This window comes from Macaca nemestrina, chromosome 9 (assembly GCF_043159975.1).
Source record: "Macaca nemestrina isolate mMacNem1 chromosome 9, mMacNem.hap1, whole genome shotgun sequence".
In the NCBI taxonomy this organism is placed as follows: Eukaryota; Metazoa; Chordata; class Mammalia; order Primates; family Cercopithecidae; genus Macaca; species Macaca nemestrina.
In genome coordinates this window covers 117,357,859-117,377,976 of record NC_092133.1, presented here as the reverse complement: position 1 = coordinate 117,377,976, position 20,118 = coordinate 117,357,859, and the positions used below count along the sequence as shown (strand labels likewise).

General features: G+C 42.8%; 1 protein-coding gene across 3 annotated transcripts in view; it reads left to right on the top strand.

The window, feature by feature from the left end:
• The window catches only part of LOC105480006 (amyloid beta A4 precursor protein-binding family B member 1-interacting protein), a 129,413-nt gene extending 111,167 nt beyond the window's left edge, over nucleotides 1-18,246 (top strand). For 2 of the 3 annotated variants that reach the window (XM_071070343.1, XM_071070344.1), the window contains 4 exons: nucleotides 10,331-10,429; nucleotides 11,259-11,373; nucleotides 12,772-12,875; nucleotides 17,388-18,246. In XM_071070343.1, the coding sequence (XP_070926444.1) occupies nucleotides 10,331-10,429; nucleotides 11,259-11,373; nucleotides 12,772-12,875; nucleotides 17,388-17,927 (858 nt within the window). In that variant the 3' untranslated portion in view covers nucleotides 17,928-18,246. The remainder of the gene's footprint in view (nucleotides 1-10,330; nucleotides 10,430-11,258; nucleotides 11,374-12,771; nucleotides 12,876-17,387) is intronic. The other variant, XM_024792260.2, reaches the window with a different exon arrangement.
• Nucleotides 18,247-20,118: the final 1,872 nt, after the last annotated feature.

The following is a 20,118-nucleotide window of genomic DNA, read 5'->3' as shown; positions in this document are numbered from 1 at the left end:
GTTGGCCTGTAGCTTTTCTTTTTGGTTGTGTCCATCTCTGGTTTTGGAATTGGAGTAATGCAGGCCTCGTAGAATGAGTTTGGAAGAATTTCTTCCTTTTCAATTTTTTGAAATAGTTTGTGAAGAATTCGTCTTTATATGTTTGTAGAATTCAGCAGTGAAGCCATCAGGTCCTGGGCTTTTCTTTGATAGGAGCCTTTTTATTACAGCTTCAATTTCATTACTCATTATTGGTCTTTTTAGGTTTTCTATTTCTTCCTGTTTCAATCATGGTAGATCATATGCATCTAGGATTTTAGTCATGTTTTCCTAGGTTTTCCATTCTGTTAGTGTGTAATTATTTATAGTAGTTTTTATGATCTTTTGTATTTCTGTAGTATCAATTGTAATGTCTTTTTTCATCTTTCATTTTCTTTCAGTCATCTTTCTTTTTTTCTTAGACTAGCTAAAGGTTTCTCAATTTTATTTATTTTTCAAAAAAACTTACTCTTTGTTTTCTTAATATTTGTTTTTAGCCTCTTTTAGCCTTAATATTTCTTTTCCAAATGAATGAAATTAATCTCTATTTCATTTATTTATGCTCTGATCTTTATTATTTCTTTTCTCCTACTAATTTGGGGTTTAGTTCTTATTTTTTCTAGTTCCTTGAGATGCATCATTAGATTGTTTATTTGAGATCTTTCTTTGGCTGAAAAAGTCTTTATCACCTTCGTTTCTGAAGAATAGCTTTTCTGGGTACAGTATTCTTGGTTGACAGGCTTTTCTTTATCTTTCGTCACTCTGAATATATTGTCCCACTCTCTCTTGGCCTGCAAGGTTTCTGCTAAGTCTGCTGCCAGGCATATTAGAACTCCCTTATGTGTTATTTGTTGTTGTTGTTTTTCTTGCTACTTTCAGGTACATCTCTTTGTCTTTGACCTTTGAGAATTTGATTATGATATATATTGGGGTATTTTATTTGGGTTGAATCTGGTTGGTGACCTTTGACCTTCCTGTGCATGGATATTTGTATCTTTCTTCTAATTTGGTAACTTTTCTATTATTATTTATTTGAATAAGCTTTCTATCCCTTTTCATTCTTTACTCTCTCTTTAATGTTAAGGATATGTAGATTTGCTCTTTTGATGGTGTCCCATGGGTCTTGTAAGTTTTTCTTTATTCCTTCTCATTTTTTTCCTTTTTTCTCCTTTGACTATGTGTTTTCAAATAGGCTGCCTTCAAGCTCACTGATTCTTCTGCTTGATGAATTCTGCAGCTGATGTTTTCTGTTTCATGTTTCATTTTGTTTGTTACACTTTTCAGCTCCAGGATTTGTTTGTTTTTTTAATTATTTCTATCGATCTGATGAATGTTTCTGATAAATTTCTGAATTGCTTCTCTGTGTTTTCTTGAAGTTTGCTGAGTTTTGTCATAACAGCTATTTTTGAATTCTTTGTCTGCCAGATAGCTGGCACCTCTTTTTGTCCATTTAGAGAGACCATATTTTCTAGGCTATTCTTACTCCTTATAGACATTGGGCTCTGTCTTCCCATTGTTGAATTAGGTATTTGTTTCAGTCTTCCCTGTCTGGATTTGTTTGTGACCCTTCTTTTTCAGTGGGCGTATGCAGAAATTGTGAGCAGATTGACTATTGTATATTATTTCAGCACTAGAGGGCCTCCTAAGTCCAAGTTAGACCCGAATCCTACACTAACTCTGCCGAGGATACACTGTCCAAACTGCGTGGGCCCTGGGACACCCACAAAGGGCCCACCAGATGGTGTGGGAAAGCCGGTCAGGCTCTCAAGTCCAGAGGTTCTGTGGACCATGCTTCCCACAGTACAGCATAAACAGCACATCTGGTGCATCATTTCATCTGGCAGGGATGGTGAGCCACTGCCAAATTTATCCACCTGGCTGCTGCTAGACCCACCCCCCTCTTTGTCCCTTGCTAGCCTCATGTGTTTCAGTCCTGTTGGTACTTGGTACTCACAGTGCTCTCCATAGGCTCAGACAGAAGCAAGCCTCCCACAGAGGGACCCCGTATGGTAAGAAACCTGAGTGTGAGTCCGGGGGGACTTTCCATGTGTGGGTACTGCAGTGGCTCAGGGGAGGGGCAACATAGTCAGGGAAACCATCCCCTTACCGTCCAACTGCGGTTTCACCCATTTTTGCAGTCCAACGGGGCTTCCCAGTCTCACTCACGTTCAGTTTCCTTAGCCCGCATAAAGGCAGTTTTGTGCATGGATAGAAGCCATTCTTTCCTGCATTCTTTCTCATTCCATTCTGGGGCTATATGCAATGGGGCAGAAGTAAATATCCTCCAGGAGAAATTATGCTTCTATGGAGACCTGTTAGGAAGTAGTGGAATATCGTGGAAGGAGCGCTGGAATTCTGCCCCGTCGCTCACTTGCTTCCTACCCTTACTCAGCTATATTTTTCTTTACAGTATTTTTCACAATGAAAAATTACATTACTTTAGTGTTTTGTATTTTTGTTGGCTTTCTCCCATAGTAGAATATAAATGTCGGAGAGCAAGGACTTTTTCTATTGTGTTCATTATTGTGTTCCAGAGCTTGGAGTGATATTTGACACATTGTAAATTCTCGATACATATCAGATGAATGGAGAGATTAATGGATGGGTGGATGGACAGATGAGTGGGTGGATCGATGGATGGACAGATGGATGGAATGCAGATCAAAGCCCCCTGCACCACTGTGCCCTTTAAAACATGGTTCAGGCCAGGCACAGTGGCTCATGCCTGTAATCCCAGCACTTTTGGAGGCCAAGGCAGAAGGATCGCTTGAGCCCAGGAGCTCGAGACCAGCCTGAGCAACATATCAAGACCCCATCTCTACAGAAAAACTTTTTAAATCAGCAGGGTGTGGTAGCATGCACCTACAGTCCCAGTTACTCAGAAGGCTGAGGCAGGAGGATTGCTTGAGCCTGCATTCAAGGTTGCAGTGAGCTATGCTCCAGCCAGGGCAACAGAGTGAGATCCTGTCCCTAAAGAAATGCTTAATTATCTGGGCACTATGGCTCATGCTTGTAATCCCAGCATTTTGGGAGGTCAAGGCAGGGGGACCACTTGACCCCAAGAGTTCAAGACCAGCCAGGCAACATAGGGAGACCCCCATCTCTACAAAATATTTAAAAATCAGCCTAGTGTGGTGGTGCACACCCATAGTCCCAGCTACGCAGGAGATTGAGGCAGAAGGATTGCTTGAGGACAGGAGTTTGAGGGTGCCGTGAGCCACAGTCACACCATTGCACTGTGGCCTGGGCAACAGAGCAAGATCTCTAAAAAAGAAGGGAAAGAAAGAAAGAAAAAGAGAGAGAAAAAGGAAGGATAAGAAAGAAAATAGAGAACAGGATTGAATGTCCCAGTTTACTTCCTCTTTACTTCTAAATTTATCCCACGCAATAACTCTCCTACCTCCTGACTCTGTATCTCAGAGGAAGATGGCTCCCATCTGCAACATGGCCTCTGGAACCACATTGTCAGCCACTCCCTTTGGCTTCAGCATCTTCGAACCCCTCTCCAAACAATTCTTCTCTTTTCTTTGGGCCACAAACATTTTCAAATATTCCTTGGTTTGGGGGCTCTAACTCACTCACTCACTCCCCTCAGTTGTATCTGCCCCACCTCTTCAAGCAGCACCTTTGGCCTCTGTCTTCTCTTTAACTCAGACTTCATGAGAAAGTGATGATGCGCTCCATGTCCTCACTTTGGGAGGCCGAAGCAGGGGGATTGTTTGAGAGCAGGAGTTCAAGACCAACCTGGGCAACATTGTGAAACCTCCTCTCAATAAAAAATTTAAAAACATTAGCCGGGCATGGTGGTGCGCACCTGTGGTCCCAGCTCCTCAGGGGGCCGAGGTGGGAGAATCACTTGAGCGCAAGCATTGGAAGTTGCAGGGAGCCATGATCGCACCACTGCACTCCAGACTGGGCAACAGAGGCAGACCCTTTCTCTACGAATATATACATATATCTTTTGAATTTTCTTTATTCAGACCATGGGGTACATCAGTAAACAAAACAAAGGCCTCTGGCTTTGTGGAGTTTGCATGCTACCAGGCTTCTCCCTGCACCCCTGTGGAAACTGCTATTATTAAGATTTCCAAAGAATAGTGGCTTTCTCCAGTCCTCACGGCATCTTTTGCATTGATGATGGCATCCTCATTTTATAATCTTCAGCCTGGACCGCTGCTCTGTTTCTGCTGGTGCCTCCTCCTTCCCTACACACTGTAATGCCCTCCAAGGTCCTAAATTCAGTTCTCACCAGATTCCCTGTGCTCTGGCTGAGATCATATTCACAGCCACAGCTGCAATCATTGTCTGTGTTGGAGACAAATAATTCCCAATTCGTAGTGGACAGTCTCACCTTCTTCCCTAGCCCTACACATGCGGTAACCACATGTCCGAGGGGTACCTCTATTACAGACACTGATTTCAACCTTTCCTCCATGCCCTGCTTTCCACAGTCCCCTAAAAATGAATGGCACCATCACCTACTCTATTCGTTTTCTAGAGCTGCCGTAACAAACTGCTGCTAACTAGGTAATTTCACAGAAATTTATTTCTCACACAGTTCAGAAGTCCAGAAGTCCCAAATCAAGGTGATATTGGAACCAGAAGTCCAAAATCAAAACCAGAGTTGTGTTCCTTCTGAGGGCTCAGAGGCAAAATCTGTACCCTGCCTCCACACCTCTCCTAGATTCCGGCAGCTCCCAGCAATGCTGGCATTCTTTGGCTTGCAGCTGCATGATGCCAATCTCTGCCTCCCTCAACACATGATCATCTTCTTTCTGTGTCTGTGTCTGTTTCTTCTCTTCTTATAAGAACATGTCATTTTGGTGGTGGTTTTTGTTTGCTTGTTTTTTGCTGGTTTTGGTGTTTTTTGTTTTTTGCTTTTTTTTTTTGAGACAAGGTCTCACTCTGTTGCTCAGGCTGAGTGTGGTGGTGTGATCACAGCTCACTGCAGCCTCAACTTCCTGGGCTCAAGTGATCCTCCTGCCTCAGCCTCCCAAGTAGCTGGGACTACAGGTGTACACCACCATACCTGGCTCATTTTTTGTATTTTTGCAGAGACAGGGTTTCGCTATGTTGCCCAGGCTGATCTTGAGCTCTTGGACTCAAGCAATTCACCCACCTTGGCCTCCCAAAGTGCTGTGATTACAGGTGTGAGCCACTACACTCAGCTCACACCAGTCACTTTGGATTTAGAGCCCACTTTCATCCAGGATGACCTTATCTGAACTTTATTACATCTGCAAATACCCTATTTCCAAATAAGGTTACATTCATAGGTACCAGGAGTACTTCAACATAGCTTTTAGGGAGGGGGAGATAATTAAACCCATAACATTCACCTGCTCTACCAAGCTAGAAACAGAGAAAGTATGCTTGATTTTCTTCCTCTCCCCATTTCTCATTAATCTATGAGCAAGTTCTTTTATTTCCCATCAAGGTCTCCCCCTGAGCCCTCCCTCAGTTCGATCTTATTCTTCACTCAAGATCCATCTTCCTCATAGCGCCCAGTGACTTCCTGTGTCACTGTGCTGTTTTAAAACTTCCAGTGCCCCCCACTGCCCAGGGGATCATGTCTAGATTCTAGTTTGACTCAAGGGTCTTCACTCAGATTCCTCTCCAGCTTAATTTCTGCTTCTTCATTCCATGGTTTCCAGACCTTTGCCATATAGAATTTCTCCATGTTCTCCATGTATATTACAGCATTCTGTCACTTCTTCCAAAGACCCTTACTTGGCCCATTTTCAAACTTTTAGTATGGAGCATACTATTTCATAATCACATTACATATGTGATTTGATTACACATTTGATTACATCATGTGTTTACGTACATCTCTCCCTAAAACACCTCCAGCGAGCATTGCCCAGTTATCACGTGAGCTTTCTTATTCCTCTTTTTGTTGTTTTTGTTTGTTTGTTTGTTTGTTTGAGGCAGGGTCTTCTCCAGCCCAGTCAGGAGCGCAGTGGCACAATCATGGCTCACCACAGCCTCGAACACCTGGCTGCATCTATCCTCCCACTTCAGCCTCTCCAGTAGCTGGAACTACAGGTGTGCACCACCACGCCCGGCTAATTTTTGTACTTTTTGTAGAGACAAGGTTTCACCATGTTGTCCAGGCTGATCTCAAATTCCTGGCCTCGAGTGATCTACCTGCCTTGGCCTCTCAAAGTGCTGGGATTACAGGTGTGAGCCACTGGCCCCTGCCTCTCTTACTCCTCTTAATGTACCTAGGAATTAGCATACTTCTTAGCACCCAGAGATATTTGTGGAACAAAATAGGACCTTGGTTCTTTCACTAGCTTTGGCCTTGGATAAATTGCTTAGCCTCTGTCACCCTGTTTTCTCATTTCCTAAGTTCAGAGGGTCTGTAAGAGCCCTTTAAGCAGTGGCATTCCACAATCGCCCTGCCCTCTGTGTGCTGTTCTCATGTCCCAAGAGAGCTTCTCTCTCTTTATGGTCAGGAACAATCAAATCAGTTGCAAAAGAGCCTGGCCAGTGACATTGCACCAGCATTTTCCTGAAACCTCTTTGCAAATGATTATTCAGCAAAAGGCTCGGTTAGGCAATAATCTCCTTGGCAAAGTCTCAATCACGGTGGAGAACAAGCTCAGTGACTTGCTCTATGATGTCTGCAAGCCTGAACGACTTCTGTGTCACAAGGGAGCCAGAAAGGAGCTTGTTCCCATTAGGTAGCTCATCTTAGAACCATAAAATCTGAGGATTGCTAGAGAACTTAGAGGTCATATAATCCTCCTGTATACATCCACAGCACACATGTAGTGTAAGGAAGGAACTTGGTGAGACCTGACCTATAGCAACGTCTATACATCACCCCATCATCAAGGGACTATTTTATGTTCAAAAGTCATTTTCTTTAAGGGAATGACTATGTTTTACTCTATTTCAATGAATAACATACTTAAGAAATTGTTTATGGTGCTTCTTAAATGGATAATTGTCGCTTTCTGCGTTTTGTTGCAAACACGATGAGATTTAGTCTGCTCTGGAAACTTGGCTCTCACATGACATCTACCAAAAAAAAAGTAATAGATTAACTTGAAGGTCGCAATGTCAGCTTTTTAAATATCTGGGGAGTGGGGCAGAATAGTTGCTTTCTAAGAACAATTGTAAACATTTAATTGCTGAAGAGACCAATGCTTGCCTCTCTTACATGACAATCAGAACACAAATGCTGTTTGTCGGCCAGAGAGCCGTGTTTCTGGTGCTGAAAGACAAGGGCGTTGGTTTGGCTTTGCACGTGTTATCGTTGAAGGCAATGCTGGCGGCATTTGTGGGCTGTTACATTCCAGCCAGTGAGTGCTGGCTTTAGTATATTTTTCATCAATACGTCCTTCAGGTTAATTAAGACAACAAATCCTTTTGGCTATCGGGCCATATTACCTGAGTTGATAGATATTTCCGATTTTAAGGGCCTCCAAAGAGGATCACTATTGGAGTAACATTTGCAAAATTAAAATCTAGCATTCAGGATGAGGGAATAAGCATTGAACCGCAAAAACAATAAAATGCCCAGCAGCCATTCGAAAGTGTTTCCTGTCATCTGCTGGCCAGACTGCAAAACTACAGCAACATTCAGGCGCCTGATGTGAAGTTGTCGCCGTTGGTAGAGAGAATGTCTGTGTTCCTGTTTGCTCTGCCCAAGCAAATAGGAACTGATCGTTCTTCGAGCAATGGTGATGCAATTTCTGAAGCCTGAGCGAGCTACATAAGCAATACATATTTAAAGGCAAAAATATGAGTAGACCTTCCTCAATTGCCTGAAAAAACCAAAAAGAGGAATTTTTTCTGTTGTCTCTTCCAAGTCTGAGATTTGGGTGTAATAGCTTAATACAAACACAGAAATTCTAGGTGGTTAGTCAGGAGACCCCCAGGTTCTAGTGGGGGTCACAGGGTGGAATGTATAGTAACGTTTCTGAACCTCAGTTTTCTCATTCGTGAAACCAAAAATTACTAAACTCTCGTCAAGCTCTTGGAGTCTATAAAGGTCTTGTTATCTTTTCTGGACAAAGGTAACAATCCCACAGGTTCTTGCAGGCTGAGTCATTAGAAAGTCCAGCAGAGTGACTAGACGCTGCCAGTCAGATTCCAGCTGAAGTTTAAAGACATGAGACCCTTTGCATAGATCAACTTTGAGAATAGCCATTTCCTTGGAGGTCAGTGATTTAAGATGGAAAGTGAAAGAGAAGTGGAGAGGTCCGTGCAATACCCGAAGAGAGGAATTGGACAGCTTTCCACCTTTCCTGCCAACTGAAGAGCAGACAGATGCTTCCAGCTCTCTTTGCTTTCCTTTCCACTTTCAGCCCCACCAGCAAATGAGGATTATCCTAGCAGGATTAATAAATCCTCTGAGGACAGGAGGAAAAAGAAAGAGGTGGTACCATACCCCTCCACACACACACACACACAAGATGCTTGTGGTTGTTAATTATTTTTCTACATAATAAAATGTATTATAATAAACCTTATAATGACCTATGAAAATTTACATGGCACATATTAATATCTTAGAACCTATGTTTGGTTGCCGGCCCCTCGCCTGATGACGGCAAGATTTCTAACTCAACACGAAATGTTGTGCTTGTTTCTTTTCTTCAAGTATTCTGACATCTGGACTGGAACACCTGCCATGTGCTGGCCATGTGCTAAGCAATGAGGGTCTTCAGCAGTGAGTAAGACAGATGTAGTTCCCACCCTCATGGAAGACACAGTCTATCTGAGACAGACACATAAAACAGAAACTAACTGGGCTTGGTGGTTCACGCCTGTAATCCCAGCACTTTGGGAGGCTGAGGTGGGAGGATCACTTGAGCCCAGGGTTTCAGCACCAGCCTGAGAAACATAGCAAGAGTGTTTCTTTAAAAAAAAGAAAAAAAGCCAAGCATGGATGCATGTCTGTGGTCCCAGCTACAGAGGAGGCTGAGGTGGAAGGATTGTGTGAGCCCAGGAATTAGAGGCTGAGCCATGATGGCACCACTGCACTGTAGCCTGGGCGGCAGAGTGAGATCCTGTCTTAAAAAATAAAAATTAAACCAGAAACAACAAAAGCAATGAGGACTAAGAGGAATGCAAGGTGTTTCTCTTTCACACTTGCCCATTTCCTTGTTATCTTTGTGAGCTCCTAAAAGACCTGTTCAGCAACCGGAACCACTGCTTAGTGCCACTGGCACTAAGTGTAATAGACAGAAATAGTCCTCCAGGGTGTCCATCTGGAAGCCACTGGCCCATTTGAGCAGCAGATAGCAGTTAAGAAGGAAAGGTCATCACAAAACTCTGAATTTTTAGAAGCAGAAATAACCCTAGAATCAGTTTTTGGGAGTTATAAACCCACAATTCTCATAGCCTTTAATTCTATGACATAAGAATTACTTCAGGTAAGTTCCCTTATCTGACAAATGGAGAAGCAGCTCAGACTTCTCATGGGGATAGAGACATGATGGATGTGAAAACCTTCCAAAAGTTAAAAAGTCATAAATGAAAATTATAGTAATAATAATTAGTAAAAAGTTCTTACAAGCAAGGCATGGTACCTCATGCCTGTAATCCCAGCACTTTGGGAGGCTGAGGCAGGAGGATTGCTTGAGGCCAGGAGTTTGAGACCAGCTTGGCTAATATAGTGAGACTCCAATTCCACAAAATATTTTTTAAAAAAAAATTTCAATTAGCTGGACATGGTGGTGTGCACCTGTAGTCCTAGCTACTCAGGAGGCTGAGGAGTGAGGATCTCTTGACCCCAGGAGTTCAAAGTTTGCAGTGAACTGTGATTGTGCCACTCCAGCCAGGACAACAGAGTCACACCCTGTTTCTAAAAAATTTTTTTAAAAGATGTGCTTATGATAAATCATAAAACAAATTTCTTTTTCTTTTTTTTTTTTTTTTTTTTTTTTTGGGCAGAGTCTTGCTGTGTCACCAGGCTGGAGTGCAGTGGTGCAGTCTTGGCTCACTGCAACCTCCACCTCCCAAATTCAAGCAATTTCCCTGCCTCAGCAGGAATTTTTTTTTTTTTTTTTTGTATTCTCAGTAGAGGCGGGGTTTTACCATGTTGGCCAGGCTGGTCTCGAACTCCTGACCTCAAGTGATCCGCTCGCCTCAGCCTCCCAACATATAACAAATTTCTCAAATCCTTTCAAAATTTAGTCATTTTTAAAAGTTACCTTCCTAATTTTACAACCAGTAATTTTTACCACATAAATCACATATATTTTTAGAGATTTTTTAAAAATTTCCTGACAGGTGCTTTGACTTCCTAATACATGACAAGTGAATACATTGTCTTGAAACTGCTTCTTTCTAGCACCCCCAAATTCAGAAGGAGTCCCAGTATATCAAGTATCTCTGCTGTGATGACGCAAGAACCCTTAACCAGTGGGTGATGGGAATACGGATAGCCAAGGTGAGAGAGTGTTCGGACTTCACCCTGTCTTGCATTTGCCAGCCCACTTAGTGACCCGGGCGCAGCTTTCCTGGTACTGTGAAACAGTTGGCCCACCCTTGGGTTCAGCCACAGACATTATCAAGTGTATTCGCCAGTGGGTTTTCTAAATGAGGAGAGCGATAGAAACACCAACCTCTCCAGTAACCGGATATTTACTCATGGCGAGTATTGCAAGCTTAGTGTGCAATTAAAAACGCAAGATGGGGCCGGGCGTGGTGGCTCACACCTGTAATCCCAGCACTTTGGGAGGCCGAGGCTGGCAGATCACGAGGTCAGGAGATCGAGACCATCCTGGCTAACACGGTGAAACCCCGTCTCTACTAAAAATACAAAAATTAGCCAGGCGAGGTGGCGGGCGCCTGTAGTCCCAGCTACTTGGGAGGCTGAGGCAGGAGAATGGCGTGAACCCGGGAGGCAGAGCTTGCAGTGAGCAGGAGATCTCACCACTGCACTCCAGCCTGGGCTGCAGTGCGAGACTCGATCTCAAAAAAAAAAAAAACGCAAGATGGAATCTATGATCGTGTTACATAAAGACATACGTAATCAGAACTGAGTGGCCAAAGCTCTCTCTAATATGTTGGTGAAAAAATTAACTGACTCTGCCAGTCTGGAAAATGATTGAATGTGTATTTGTTAAATTTTAATGGAAATATCCAAAATCACCAACTCAGACAAGTGGTGAACAGAGTAGCCGTGGAGTATTTATTTCTTCTCTATGTTTATATTGCAATTGAGTGCAGAATTTGGGATAAATGGATTCCTTTCCTTCTTTGTGTTCTCTCCCCAGTATGGGAAGACTCTCTATGATAACTACCAGCGGGCAGTGGCAAAGGCTGGACTTGCCTCTCGGTGGACAAACTTGGGGACAGTCAATGCAGCTGCACCAGCTCAGCCATCTACAGGTACTAAATGGAGGAGAAATTCCAACACATATTCAAAGCTCAGTGCTCCTGTTCAAAACGTATCCAACACATCTATACAAACAGAACTTTGTAGACGGCTTCGGAATATGTTTTCTTTTTCTTTTTCTTTTCTTTTTTTTTTTTTTTTTTTTTTTTTTTTTGAGACAGAGTCTCGCACTGTCGCCCAGGCTGGAGTGCAGTGACTCAATCTCAGCTCACTGCAAGCTCTGCCTCCCGGGTTCCCGCCATTCTCCTGCCTCAGCTTCCCGAGTAGCTGGGACTACAGGTGCCCACCACCACGCCTGGCTAATTTTTTGTATTTTTTAGTAGAGGCAGGGTTTCACCGCGTTAGCCAGGATGGTCTTGATCTCCTTACCTCGTAATCCACCCACCTCGGCCTCCCAAAGTGCTGGGATTACAGGCATGAACCACCACACCCAACCTGTTTTCTTTTTCTTCTTTGCTTTTTTTTTTTTTTTTGGAGGTAAGGTCTTGCTCTGTCGCCCAGACTGGAGCCCTGTATCTATTTTAAGTGACTTTTAAGAAAGCTTTGACCACTTATTTTATGATATTCTGTGGATAAGGTGCTGATCTCCTGTTTAGGGTGAGCTCGTAGGTGGATGTTTCTTATCAGAGTACAAATATTATATTAATCCAAGGCTCCATTAGTGCCCAGAAAACTGTCCACATGAAGAATGAGATTATGTCCCAGTGTTTTGACACCTTGCACCCAGTCCTGGACAGCATATTTGAAGGTAACATGAGTCAAAGTTTCATGTCAAAGGGACAAATTAAAAGGCAGGAAAATAAAATAGCATACCAGGACTTTTGAGGGGGAAAAAAAACCCATCTAATTCCCGATTATTCCAGGGACCTGCACATTTTGCCCAAATTTCTGTCTATTATTTCTGTGTCCAATGTACTTTTTGTTGAGGACAATGTTGAAGAGTTGTTCCTGTATTCAGTGTGGTATGAAACTGGATAGATACATTTTTAAAAAATCAAGAAGAATTTTTTAAAATATGTTTTCAAGGTTTATTCTTCAATTACTGAAACGTTTTTAAAAGTAAAATATATTGTTACTCTCCAGGATCCCAGTTAATCCAGACCCTCCTCGGTGGGCTTTATCAAATACCACCCTCACCTTCCTGAATCTTTTGCTGAATCTCATATAAAGTTTTGTCACAGAACCTCAGATTTTTCATAAGGTTTTGTGTACCATCCCATGCCTGTGAATTGCTCTCTTTGCTTTGTTTTTATTTTTTATTTTTGTAAGAAGTAGCCGACAAGTATCTTTCTTTGCTTTAGAGATGTAAACAGCTTTGTATTTTCAGATTAACTTTCAAGAATGTTGAAAATGCTTTGCTCACTCTTCGTTTCTCGCTTCCTCCCTCTCAGGACCTATAAATGGCACCGCCCAGCCCAATGGACAGATGCCCCAGGCTGCGCATTCTGTCAGTGCTGTTCTCCAAGAGGCCCAGCGACATGCTGAAACGTCAAAGGTAAAACCAGCAAGCAGCTGATATACATTCCATCAGCCCATGTTTCCAAAGCCCATGTTCTCAACCATTCGCATTGTTCCAATAACTGCTCTTTTAAAAAGCCGGGTGCAGTAGCTCACACCTGTAATCCCAGAACTTTGGGAGGCTGAGGCAGGAGAATTGCTTGAGCTTCAGTTCGAGACCAGACTGGGCAATATAGAGAGAGCTTGTCTCTACTAGAAAAAAAAAAAAAAAAATTAGCCAGGTGTGGTGGCATGCACCTGTAATCCCAGCTACTGGGGAGGCTGAGGTGTTTGACTGGCTTGAGCCCAGGAGATCAAGGCGGCAGTGATCTGTGATCACACCACTGCCTCCAGCCTGGGTGACAGAGTAAGATCCAGTCAAATAAATAAATAAATAGAAAATGTAGTTCCAACAACTGAGACGTTACTACAATTTAATTTAGTTCATTGCTTGATATTTGTAATCTTAAAGTTACACATGCTAGAATCAAAAGTTAAAACCAGCTATCATCACACTGCCTAGGAAAAACGTAAGCATTTCCTTAGCACTCTGAAGTTAATTAGCTACGTTTACTTTGACCAAAGCGGTTTTCTCGGTTTAGTCAAGTGATCTTAGCCCTCTCTGATAGTAAGTAGCACATCCAAGTTTTAAACGCTTGGGATTTTACTTGCCTTTTTTGAGTAAAATAGGGCAACTAGTAGTCTGAAGCCCTATAGGAAGCGTTAACTGGCCCCCAAAATCAGATTAGAAGACTGTTAAAAGAGTTACACTGTAAAATAGGGCTGGGCACAGTGGTGAGCACCTGTAGTCCCAACTACTTGGGATGCTGAGGCAGGAAGATCACTTGAGCCCAGGAGTTCAAGGCTGCAGTTGAGTTCTGGTTGCACCACTACACTGCAGCCTGGGTGACAGATAAAGACCCTGTCTTAAAAAAAAGAAAAAAGACAAAAAAGGGTTTCACTAAAAATGTGCATTTTCTATTTTCCCCATTCGTGTCCTTCCTACATACATCCCCAGGTGATGGAGGAGAAAATACATTGTAAAATAATAGCCAAATTGGTATAACATTCTCCATAAAATTTTTCAACCAAATAGATCAATGAGGATTCCTTTAAATCTATCTTAAAATCATAGCTAATAATTACGATTTAGTTACTAATTTAGTTCAAAACTTCTCAGCTGACTGTATAAATTCTGTTGAATATTTCTCATGTGTGAGTCAAAACAACCTTAAATAACTGTGACAACAGCATGTCACCCAGCTAGGACAGGCAGGGTGCTTCACTTTAGCAATTTTTCACTTCTTTTGCCCCTTCATTTTGTCCATCAGCCAGTCATGAAAACAACTAAATCTTGGTATTTATTGAACTTCTTATAATTTTGACAATCACTGCAGGCCTTTGAAAGTTGTATTTCTTTAATGTTCTCATTATCTTCTCAAGCCTGACAATCTCCTCATGCAATGTGCTTTCAGCTATTATTATTTTCATTATTTCTATAATGCCAGTTGAAGGAAAGCATTTAAAAATACTGAAATAAATAAAAGAATCCTAGAATAGAAATCACTTACCTATATGTGAACACCAATTCCCAAGCTGCCCGTTCAGAAATTTAAATAAAAAGAAAAAATACATCACCAGTTAAATAGCTTATCATGCGAGGTAAATAAACTAAATAAAACAGAAACTAAATCAGAAGGCACTTTATTAGAAAAAAATTCCAAATTTAATCTTCAATGGTAAGAGGCTACTAAGCAGAGAACGAAATAAACTGGAACCCTGATAAACTGTAAATTGAAATGATAATTATTACTAAAACGGATTCAATCCAGTTGCCTGGGGATGTTTCATTATGTAAATTATTATTATCTATTCCAACATTGGCAGAGGAAGGGCTATGCGTCTATTAGACTTAGGCCAAATTTGGCGTGCTAGTTTCTACCAATAGCACATACTGGTGATATTACTTTTCAGAACTCACATATTTATCTCATTTGATCTCATCACAACCTGAGACACAAGTCATAATAAGGACTATGGGGCTAATTTTATATCCAGTGAACCAGCCAACTTTCATGCAGTTGAGAAATGGTAAACTGTCCAGACATGGTGGCTCATGCCTATAATTCCAACACTTTGGGAGGCCGGGGCAGGCAGAGCACCTGAGTCCAGGAGTTGGAGACCAGTGGCCAATATGGTGAAACCGCGTCTGTACAAAAAATATGAAAATTAGTTGGGGCTGTTGGCACACACTTGTAATTCCAGCTAACCGGGAGGCTGAGGCATGAGGATTGCTTGAACTCGGGAGGTGGAGGTTGCAGTAAGGGGAGATCCTGCCACTGCACTCCAGCCTTGGTGACAGAACGAGACTCTGTCTCAAAAAATAAATAAATAAAAATAAAAATAAAATAAAATAAAGAAAAAGTAAACTTATAGAGACCAGATGCCTTGTTCTGATTTCTGGCCCACCACACTGCCTTCCCTGAAGCTGTGAGGCCAGCTGGAGCCAAGCTTGCAATCGGCTCCTCTCTAAAAGCCCACAGTCCTGGCGAAAGGCACCTGTGTTCTCAGCTCACCAACACAAGGAGACATTGTCCCCAAGATCAGGCAAAAAGGTCTTTGCCAGGAAACATATCCTTTGTGCCTACGTTTGCACAAAGCTGTAGCCAAGAGAGAACTGTTTCCATTCACTTCTCCCCTTCCATCTCCTTCATCCTAATCAGAGTAGTACATTTAAGCCAGGAGACTGTGTGGAGGTTTTGGGAAGTCCTCAAGCCCCAGGAGTTGCCGTGTGTTTCTACTGTGTGTTGTGTGGAATAGGAGCAAGATAATTTTACAGATGCTTACTCCTGACACGAGCTTCACAACCAGCTCAACTCAGACCAAGAAAAAATGCATCCCTTCCTATATGCCGAGGACTCTGGTGGCTTGGCTTGGGAACCAAAGAGTGAAGTCATTTGGCTTCCATTTTGAAGGAATGAATGAGTCGAGGGTGGTTTATAGACTGAGGCAACCCCACAGGAGATACACCATGAAAGCCCCTTTAGAGACACACAGCAGCTCCTGGATAAGGCAGGTTCCAAGGAGGTGATACTCGTATGATCTAAATACAACACACCTCATTGAACATGGCCAGATCTTCCATTTAGAGTAGACTTGGTAGATGAGTGCCACAGGGTAACTGAACCCAGGTTCGGCTGCTCACCACTTAAAAGCCAGACTCAAGAGATTAGGGATGATGGGAGGAAAAGCTGGTTTATTTGGAAAGCCAGTAACACTATGAAGATGGTGGACTAGTGTTCTGAAGTACAATCTTAAATTTTTCAGGCTAACTGGAGGAGTTTAATGGGTGTGGGATATGGGGAAGAGGAGTGAGTTGGGGAAATAGTTGAGATCAAGGGATGACCAGAGACTGCAGACATCTGGGTGCCAACAAGGGTCCAAAGAGGTTGGGAACTTCTCTGTCCTTGGTCAGGTCACAATGGTCATATAAATCTTTAACAAAACATAGTTGTTTACTTCTCTAATCCCAGAGTTAGTTTTTAAAACTACGTGATTGCTGGGTTTGCATGTTTATCTCAATGCTCTAAAATTATCCTTGCCTATGTGCAGGAATGGGTAAAGGCCACTTTAAATAAAAATGAAGTTAGTTACATTCGTTTTTATGCTGTTCCACTGTGACAACAGGAAATACTGTTAAAGGCCATTTGGGCCAAGTGGGGTGGCCGTAATTCCAGTTACTCAGGAGGCTGAGGCAGGAGGATCACTTGAGGCTAGGAATTTGAGACTAACCTGGGCAACACAGTGAGACTCCGTCTCTAAAAATATATATATAGAGGGAGACATATTCTGGCTGTGTTGTCCAGGCTGGAGCGCAGTGGCATGATCTCAGCTCATTGCAGCCTCCACCTTCCAAGTTCAAACAATTCTCATGCCTTAGCCACCCCAGTAGCAGGGACTACAGGCGTGTGCCACCATACCAGGCTAATTTTTGTATTTTTAAAAGAGACAGGGTTTCACCATATTGTTCAGGTTGGTCTTGAACTCCTGGACGTAAGTGATCCACCTGCCTGTGCCTCCCAAAGTGCTGAGACTATAGGCATGAGCCACCATGCCCAGCCAAAATATTAAAAAATTAGAAAAATGATTATTTTTAATTTTAAAGACCATTTAGAATAATTGCCATATTCCAGAACAAAGACGAGCTCATGAACAACCAGGAGTCTCAGTGACTGAGGGACAGAGGCTCCCCAGGGGGCAGACAGAGACTCACATATCTATGGCATGGTCCTGTCCACTAGGGCTGTTTTGTCCACTGGGGCTGTTTTGGGAATAAAGAATGCGACTCGGGAAGTTGAGACGGGAGGAGCGCTTGAGCTCGGGAGGTCGAGGCTGCAGTAAGTCCAGATCGCGCCACTGCACTCAGCCTGGGCGACAGAGTGAGACCCCGTCGCCATTAATTAATAACAATAAATTTAAAATTTCAAAAATTAAAAAAAAAAAAAAAAAGAATGCTGCTGTCATTCGGTTGCAGGATAAGAAGCCAGCCCTCGGGAACCACCACGACCCGGCAGCGCCCCGGGCCCCGCACGCCCCCAAGTCCAGCCTGCCCCCGCCCCCTCCGGTGCGGAGGTCCTCGGACACCAGCGGCAGCCCCGCCACGCCCCCCAAGGCCAAGGGCACAGGCGGCGGGGGCTTCCCCTCTCCACCCGACGACTTCCTGCCGCCGCCGCCACCGCCGCCGCCCCTGGAAGACCCAGAGCTCCCGCCGCCCCCCGCGGAGTTCATGGAGCCGCCCCCGGACTTCGTGCCCCCGCCCCCGCCGTCGTGTGCAGGGAACGCGGGCTTGGAGCTGCCCCCGCCGCCGCCGCCGCCGCCCGCGCCCGCCCCCGACTCCGCCAGGCCGTCTCCTGCGGTGGCCAAGAGGCCTCCTATGCCCCCCAAGAGGCACGAGAACCCAGGGACCCCGGGCGGGGCAGGAGGCGGGGAGCAAGATTTCATGTCAGACCTCATGAAAGCTTTGCAAAAGAAGAGAGGTAACGTGTCCTAGGGAGGGGCATGGTGAGTGTGCCAGAGGGAGAAGCACCGCTGACCTGGAGCGCAGGTTTTGCTAGTAGATTACCCTGACATTTTGTTCATTTCAGATAAAATGTGATGGGAAACTTCTCACTGTTGTGCTCAAGTGCGGGCATAAACATTAGCCCAATAGAGTTCAGAATATCTGCCCAAATGTACATATTGTTCCTATGTATTTTCACCTAAATGGAATGTATCTTCCCTTCCAGGTTACCTAAAGTGCTGTTTTAGGTTCATTTATTTTATTATGTTAAGAAGCATCAAATGAATAAAAGTTAAACGTTTTTCCTGAAGATGGTATTTCTAGAAAGATTATTGGGTCCATCTATCTTGAAATCAACACTGAAATTAAAAATAGCTTTCAACATTCCATGCCTTCTTAAGTCTTGGTGACCTCAGATAGATTTTTCATCTCTACCTCTATAACCTTCAGAATTTGCAGGAAAATCGAGAGAGGAGAACGAGAAAACGTGACAAGCAGAGCCTGTTTCCTTTCCCTGGAATTAGGTTGCTTGATTGATTGGAGTCCTGGACGCAGGCTGTTTTGGTTTTGCTTTTATAATGCTTGAATAACAGTAATTGAAAAATACAGTTATTTAGATAGTTTTTGAATTCTCTTATTATTACAATGCTGTAAGTATCCTGTAAATAAAAATGTAGGGGCAGGAAAAGGCAATCCTATGTATATTCTTCAACCTGAAATGTTTTCCCTCAGAGATAAGTTTAACGCCCAGTTTATCCTAGGTTCTTGGTACCTATATCTCTTCTCTTTCAAATTGGCTACTGATAGGCCTTTTACATTTTCTTAATTTTATTTATATGGCTCTATTTTTGTTTTTGTATTTTTGTGTTTTTTTTTTTAACTGTAAAACTCCTCAAAATCTTCTTAGAGTGGAAAATAATAATGCATTTTTTTAAATAAAGGAAGATAATGCTATGTTTTAATATTTGGAGAAAAGTAAGCTCTAAATCATGCTGTCTCAACTCACGGGCTGCAGGTGGCCCAGGACCCGTTCGAATGCTACCCAACACAAATTAAAATATTAGGAGCTCTTGGCAGGGCACGGTGGCTCACACCTGTAATCCTAGCATTTTTGGGAGGCGGACTCAGATGGATGAATTGAAGTCAGGAGTTTGAGGTCAGCTTGGCCAACATGGCAAAACCTTGTCTATACTGAAAATACAAAAATTAACCAGGTGTAGTGGCGCATGCATGTAATCCCAGCAACTCCAGAGGCTGAGATGGGAGAGTCCCTTGAATCCAGGAGGCGGACACCGCAGTGAGCTGAGATCATGCTACTGCACTCTGCTGGGAGACGGAGCCAGACACTGTCTCAAAAATATTATGAGATTTTTCTCAATTTTGTGTGTGTGTGTTGTTGTTCATCACCTATCATCACTAGTGTTAGTGCATTTTATATGTAGCTTAAGACAATTCTTCTTCCAGTGTGCCCCAGGGAAGCTACAAGATTGGACGCCCCTGAAGTCTAAATGAACCTTTAAAAAGAAAAAAAAAATAGTTTTAAAAGCAAAATATTTAGTAATTAAAACTGGCAAGGTGCTCTTAATTTTTTCTGGGGCATATGCTTGAAATAGGATAGAAGGTAAATTTGCTTTACATTCAATTTAATCTCATCAACAGTAACTCCAGTTCTCATTTTATTATGTTCCTTTTGATATCAGATGCGGTAAAAACACCATTTTTCTGATACCTAACTAAATCATGGTCATTATGCAGATCTCTGGTACAATACAGGAAAGATGTCAGCAAAGAGAGGTGTGAAAATTGTCAGAATCAAAATGGAGTCACTTACATTAAGAAACTGCTGACAGACAGAGCCAGCCAAGTCCAGGAAAATAGTTTTCGTGAGGATCCTATTCTGTGATTTTCATTCAAGTGTAATGCAATCTTTGGTGTCTGGCTGAAAGGTCTTTACAAGTATTACCCATACCTGAGTAGGATTATTTAGATCCTGAAAATGCAGCAAAATTTGTTTCTTTATGAAAAGTTTAGTGAGATATTTGCATGTGGTGCAGGGAGTGGAAAAACTGGAGTGAAATTGGGAACTAGAGAAGGAGTATGTGGATAATATATGTTATGAATAATAATGTATAATCAATAATACAGGACAGTAATCCTGTATCACAACTTATAAAAACTCCAT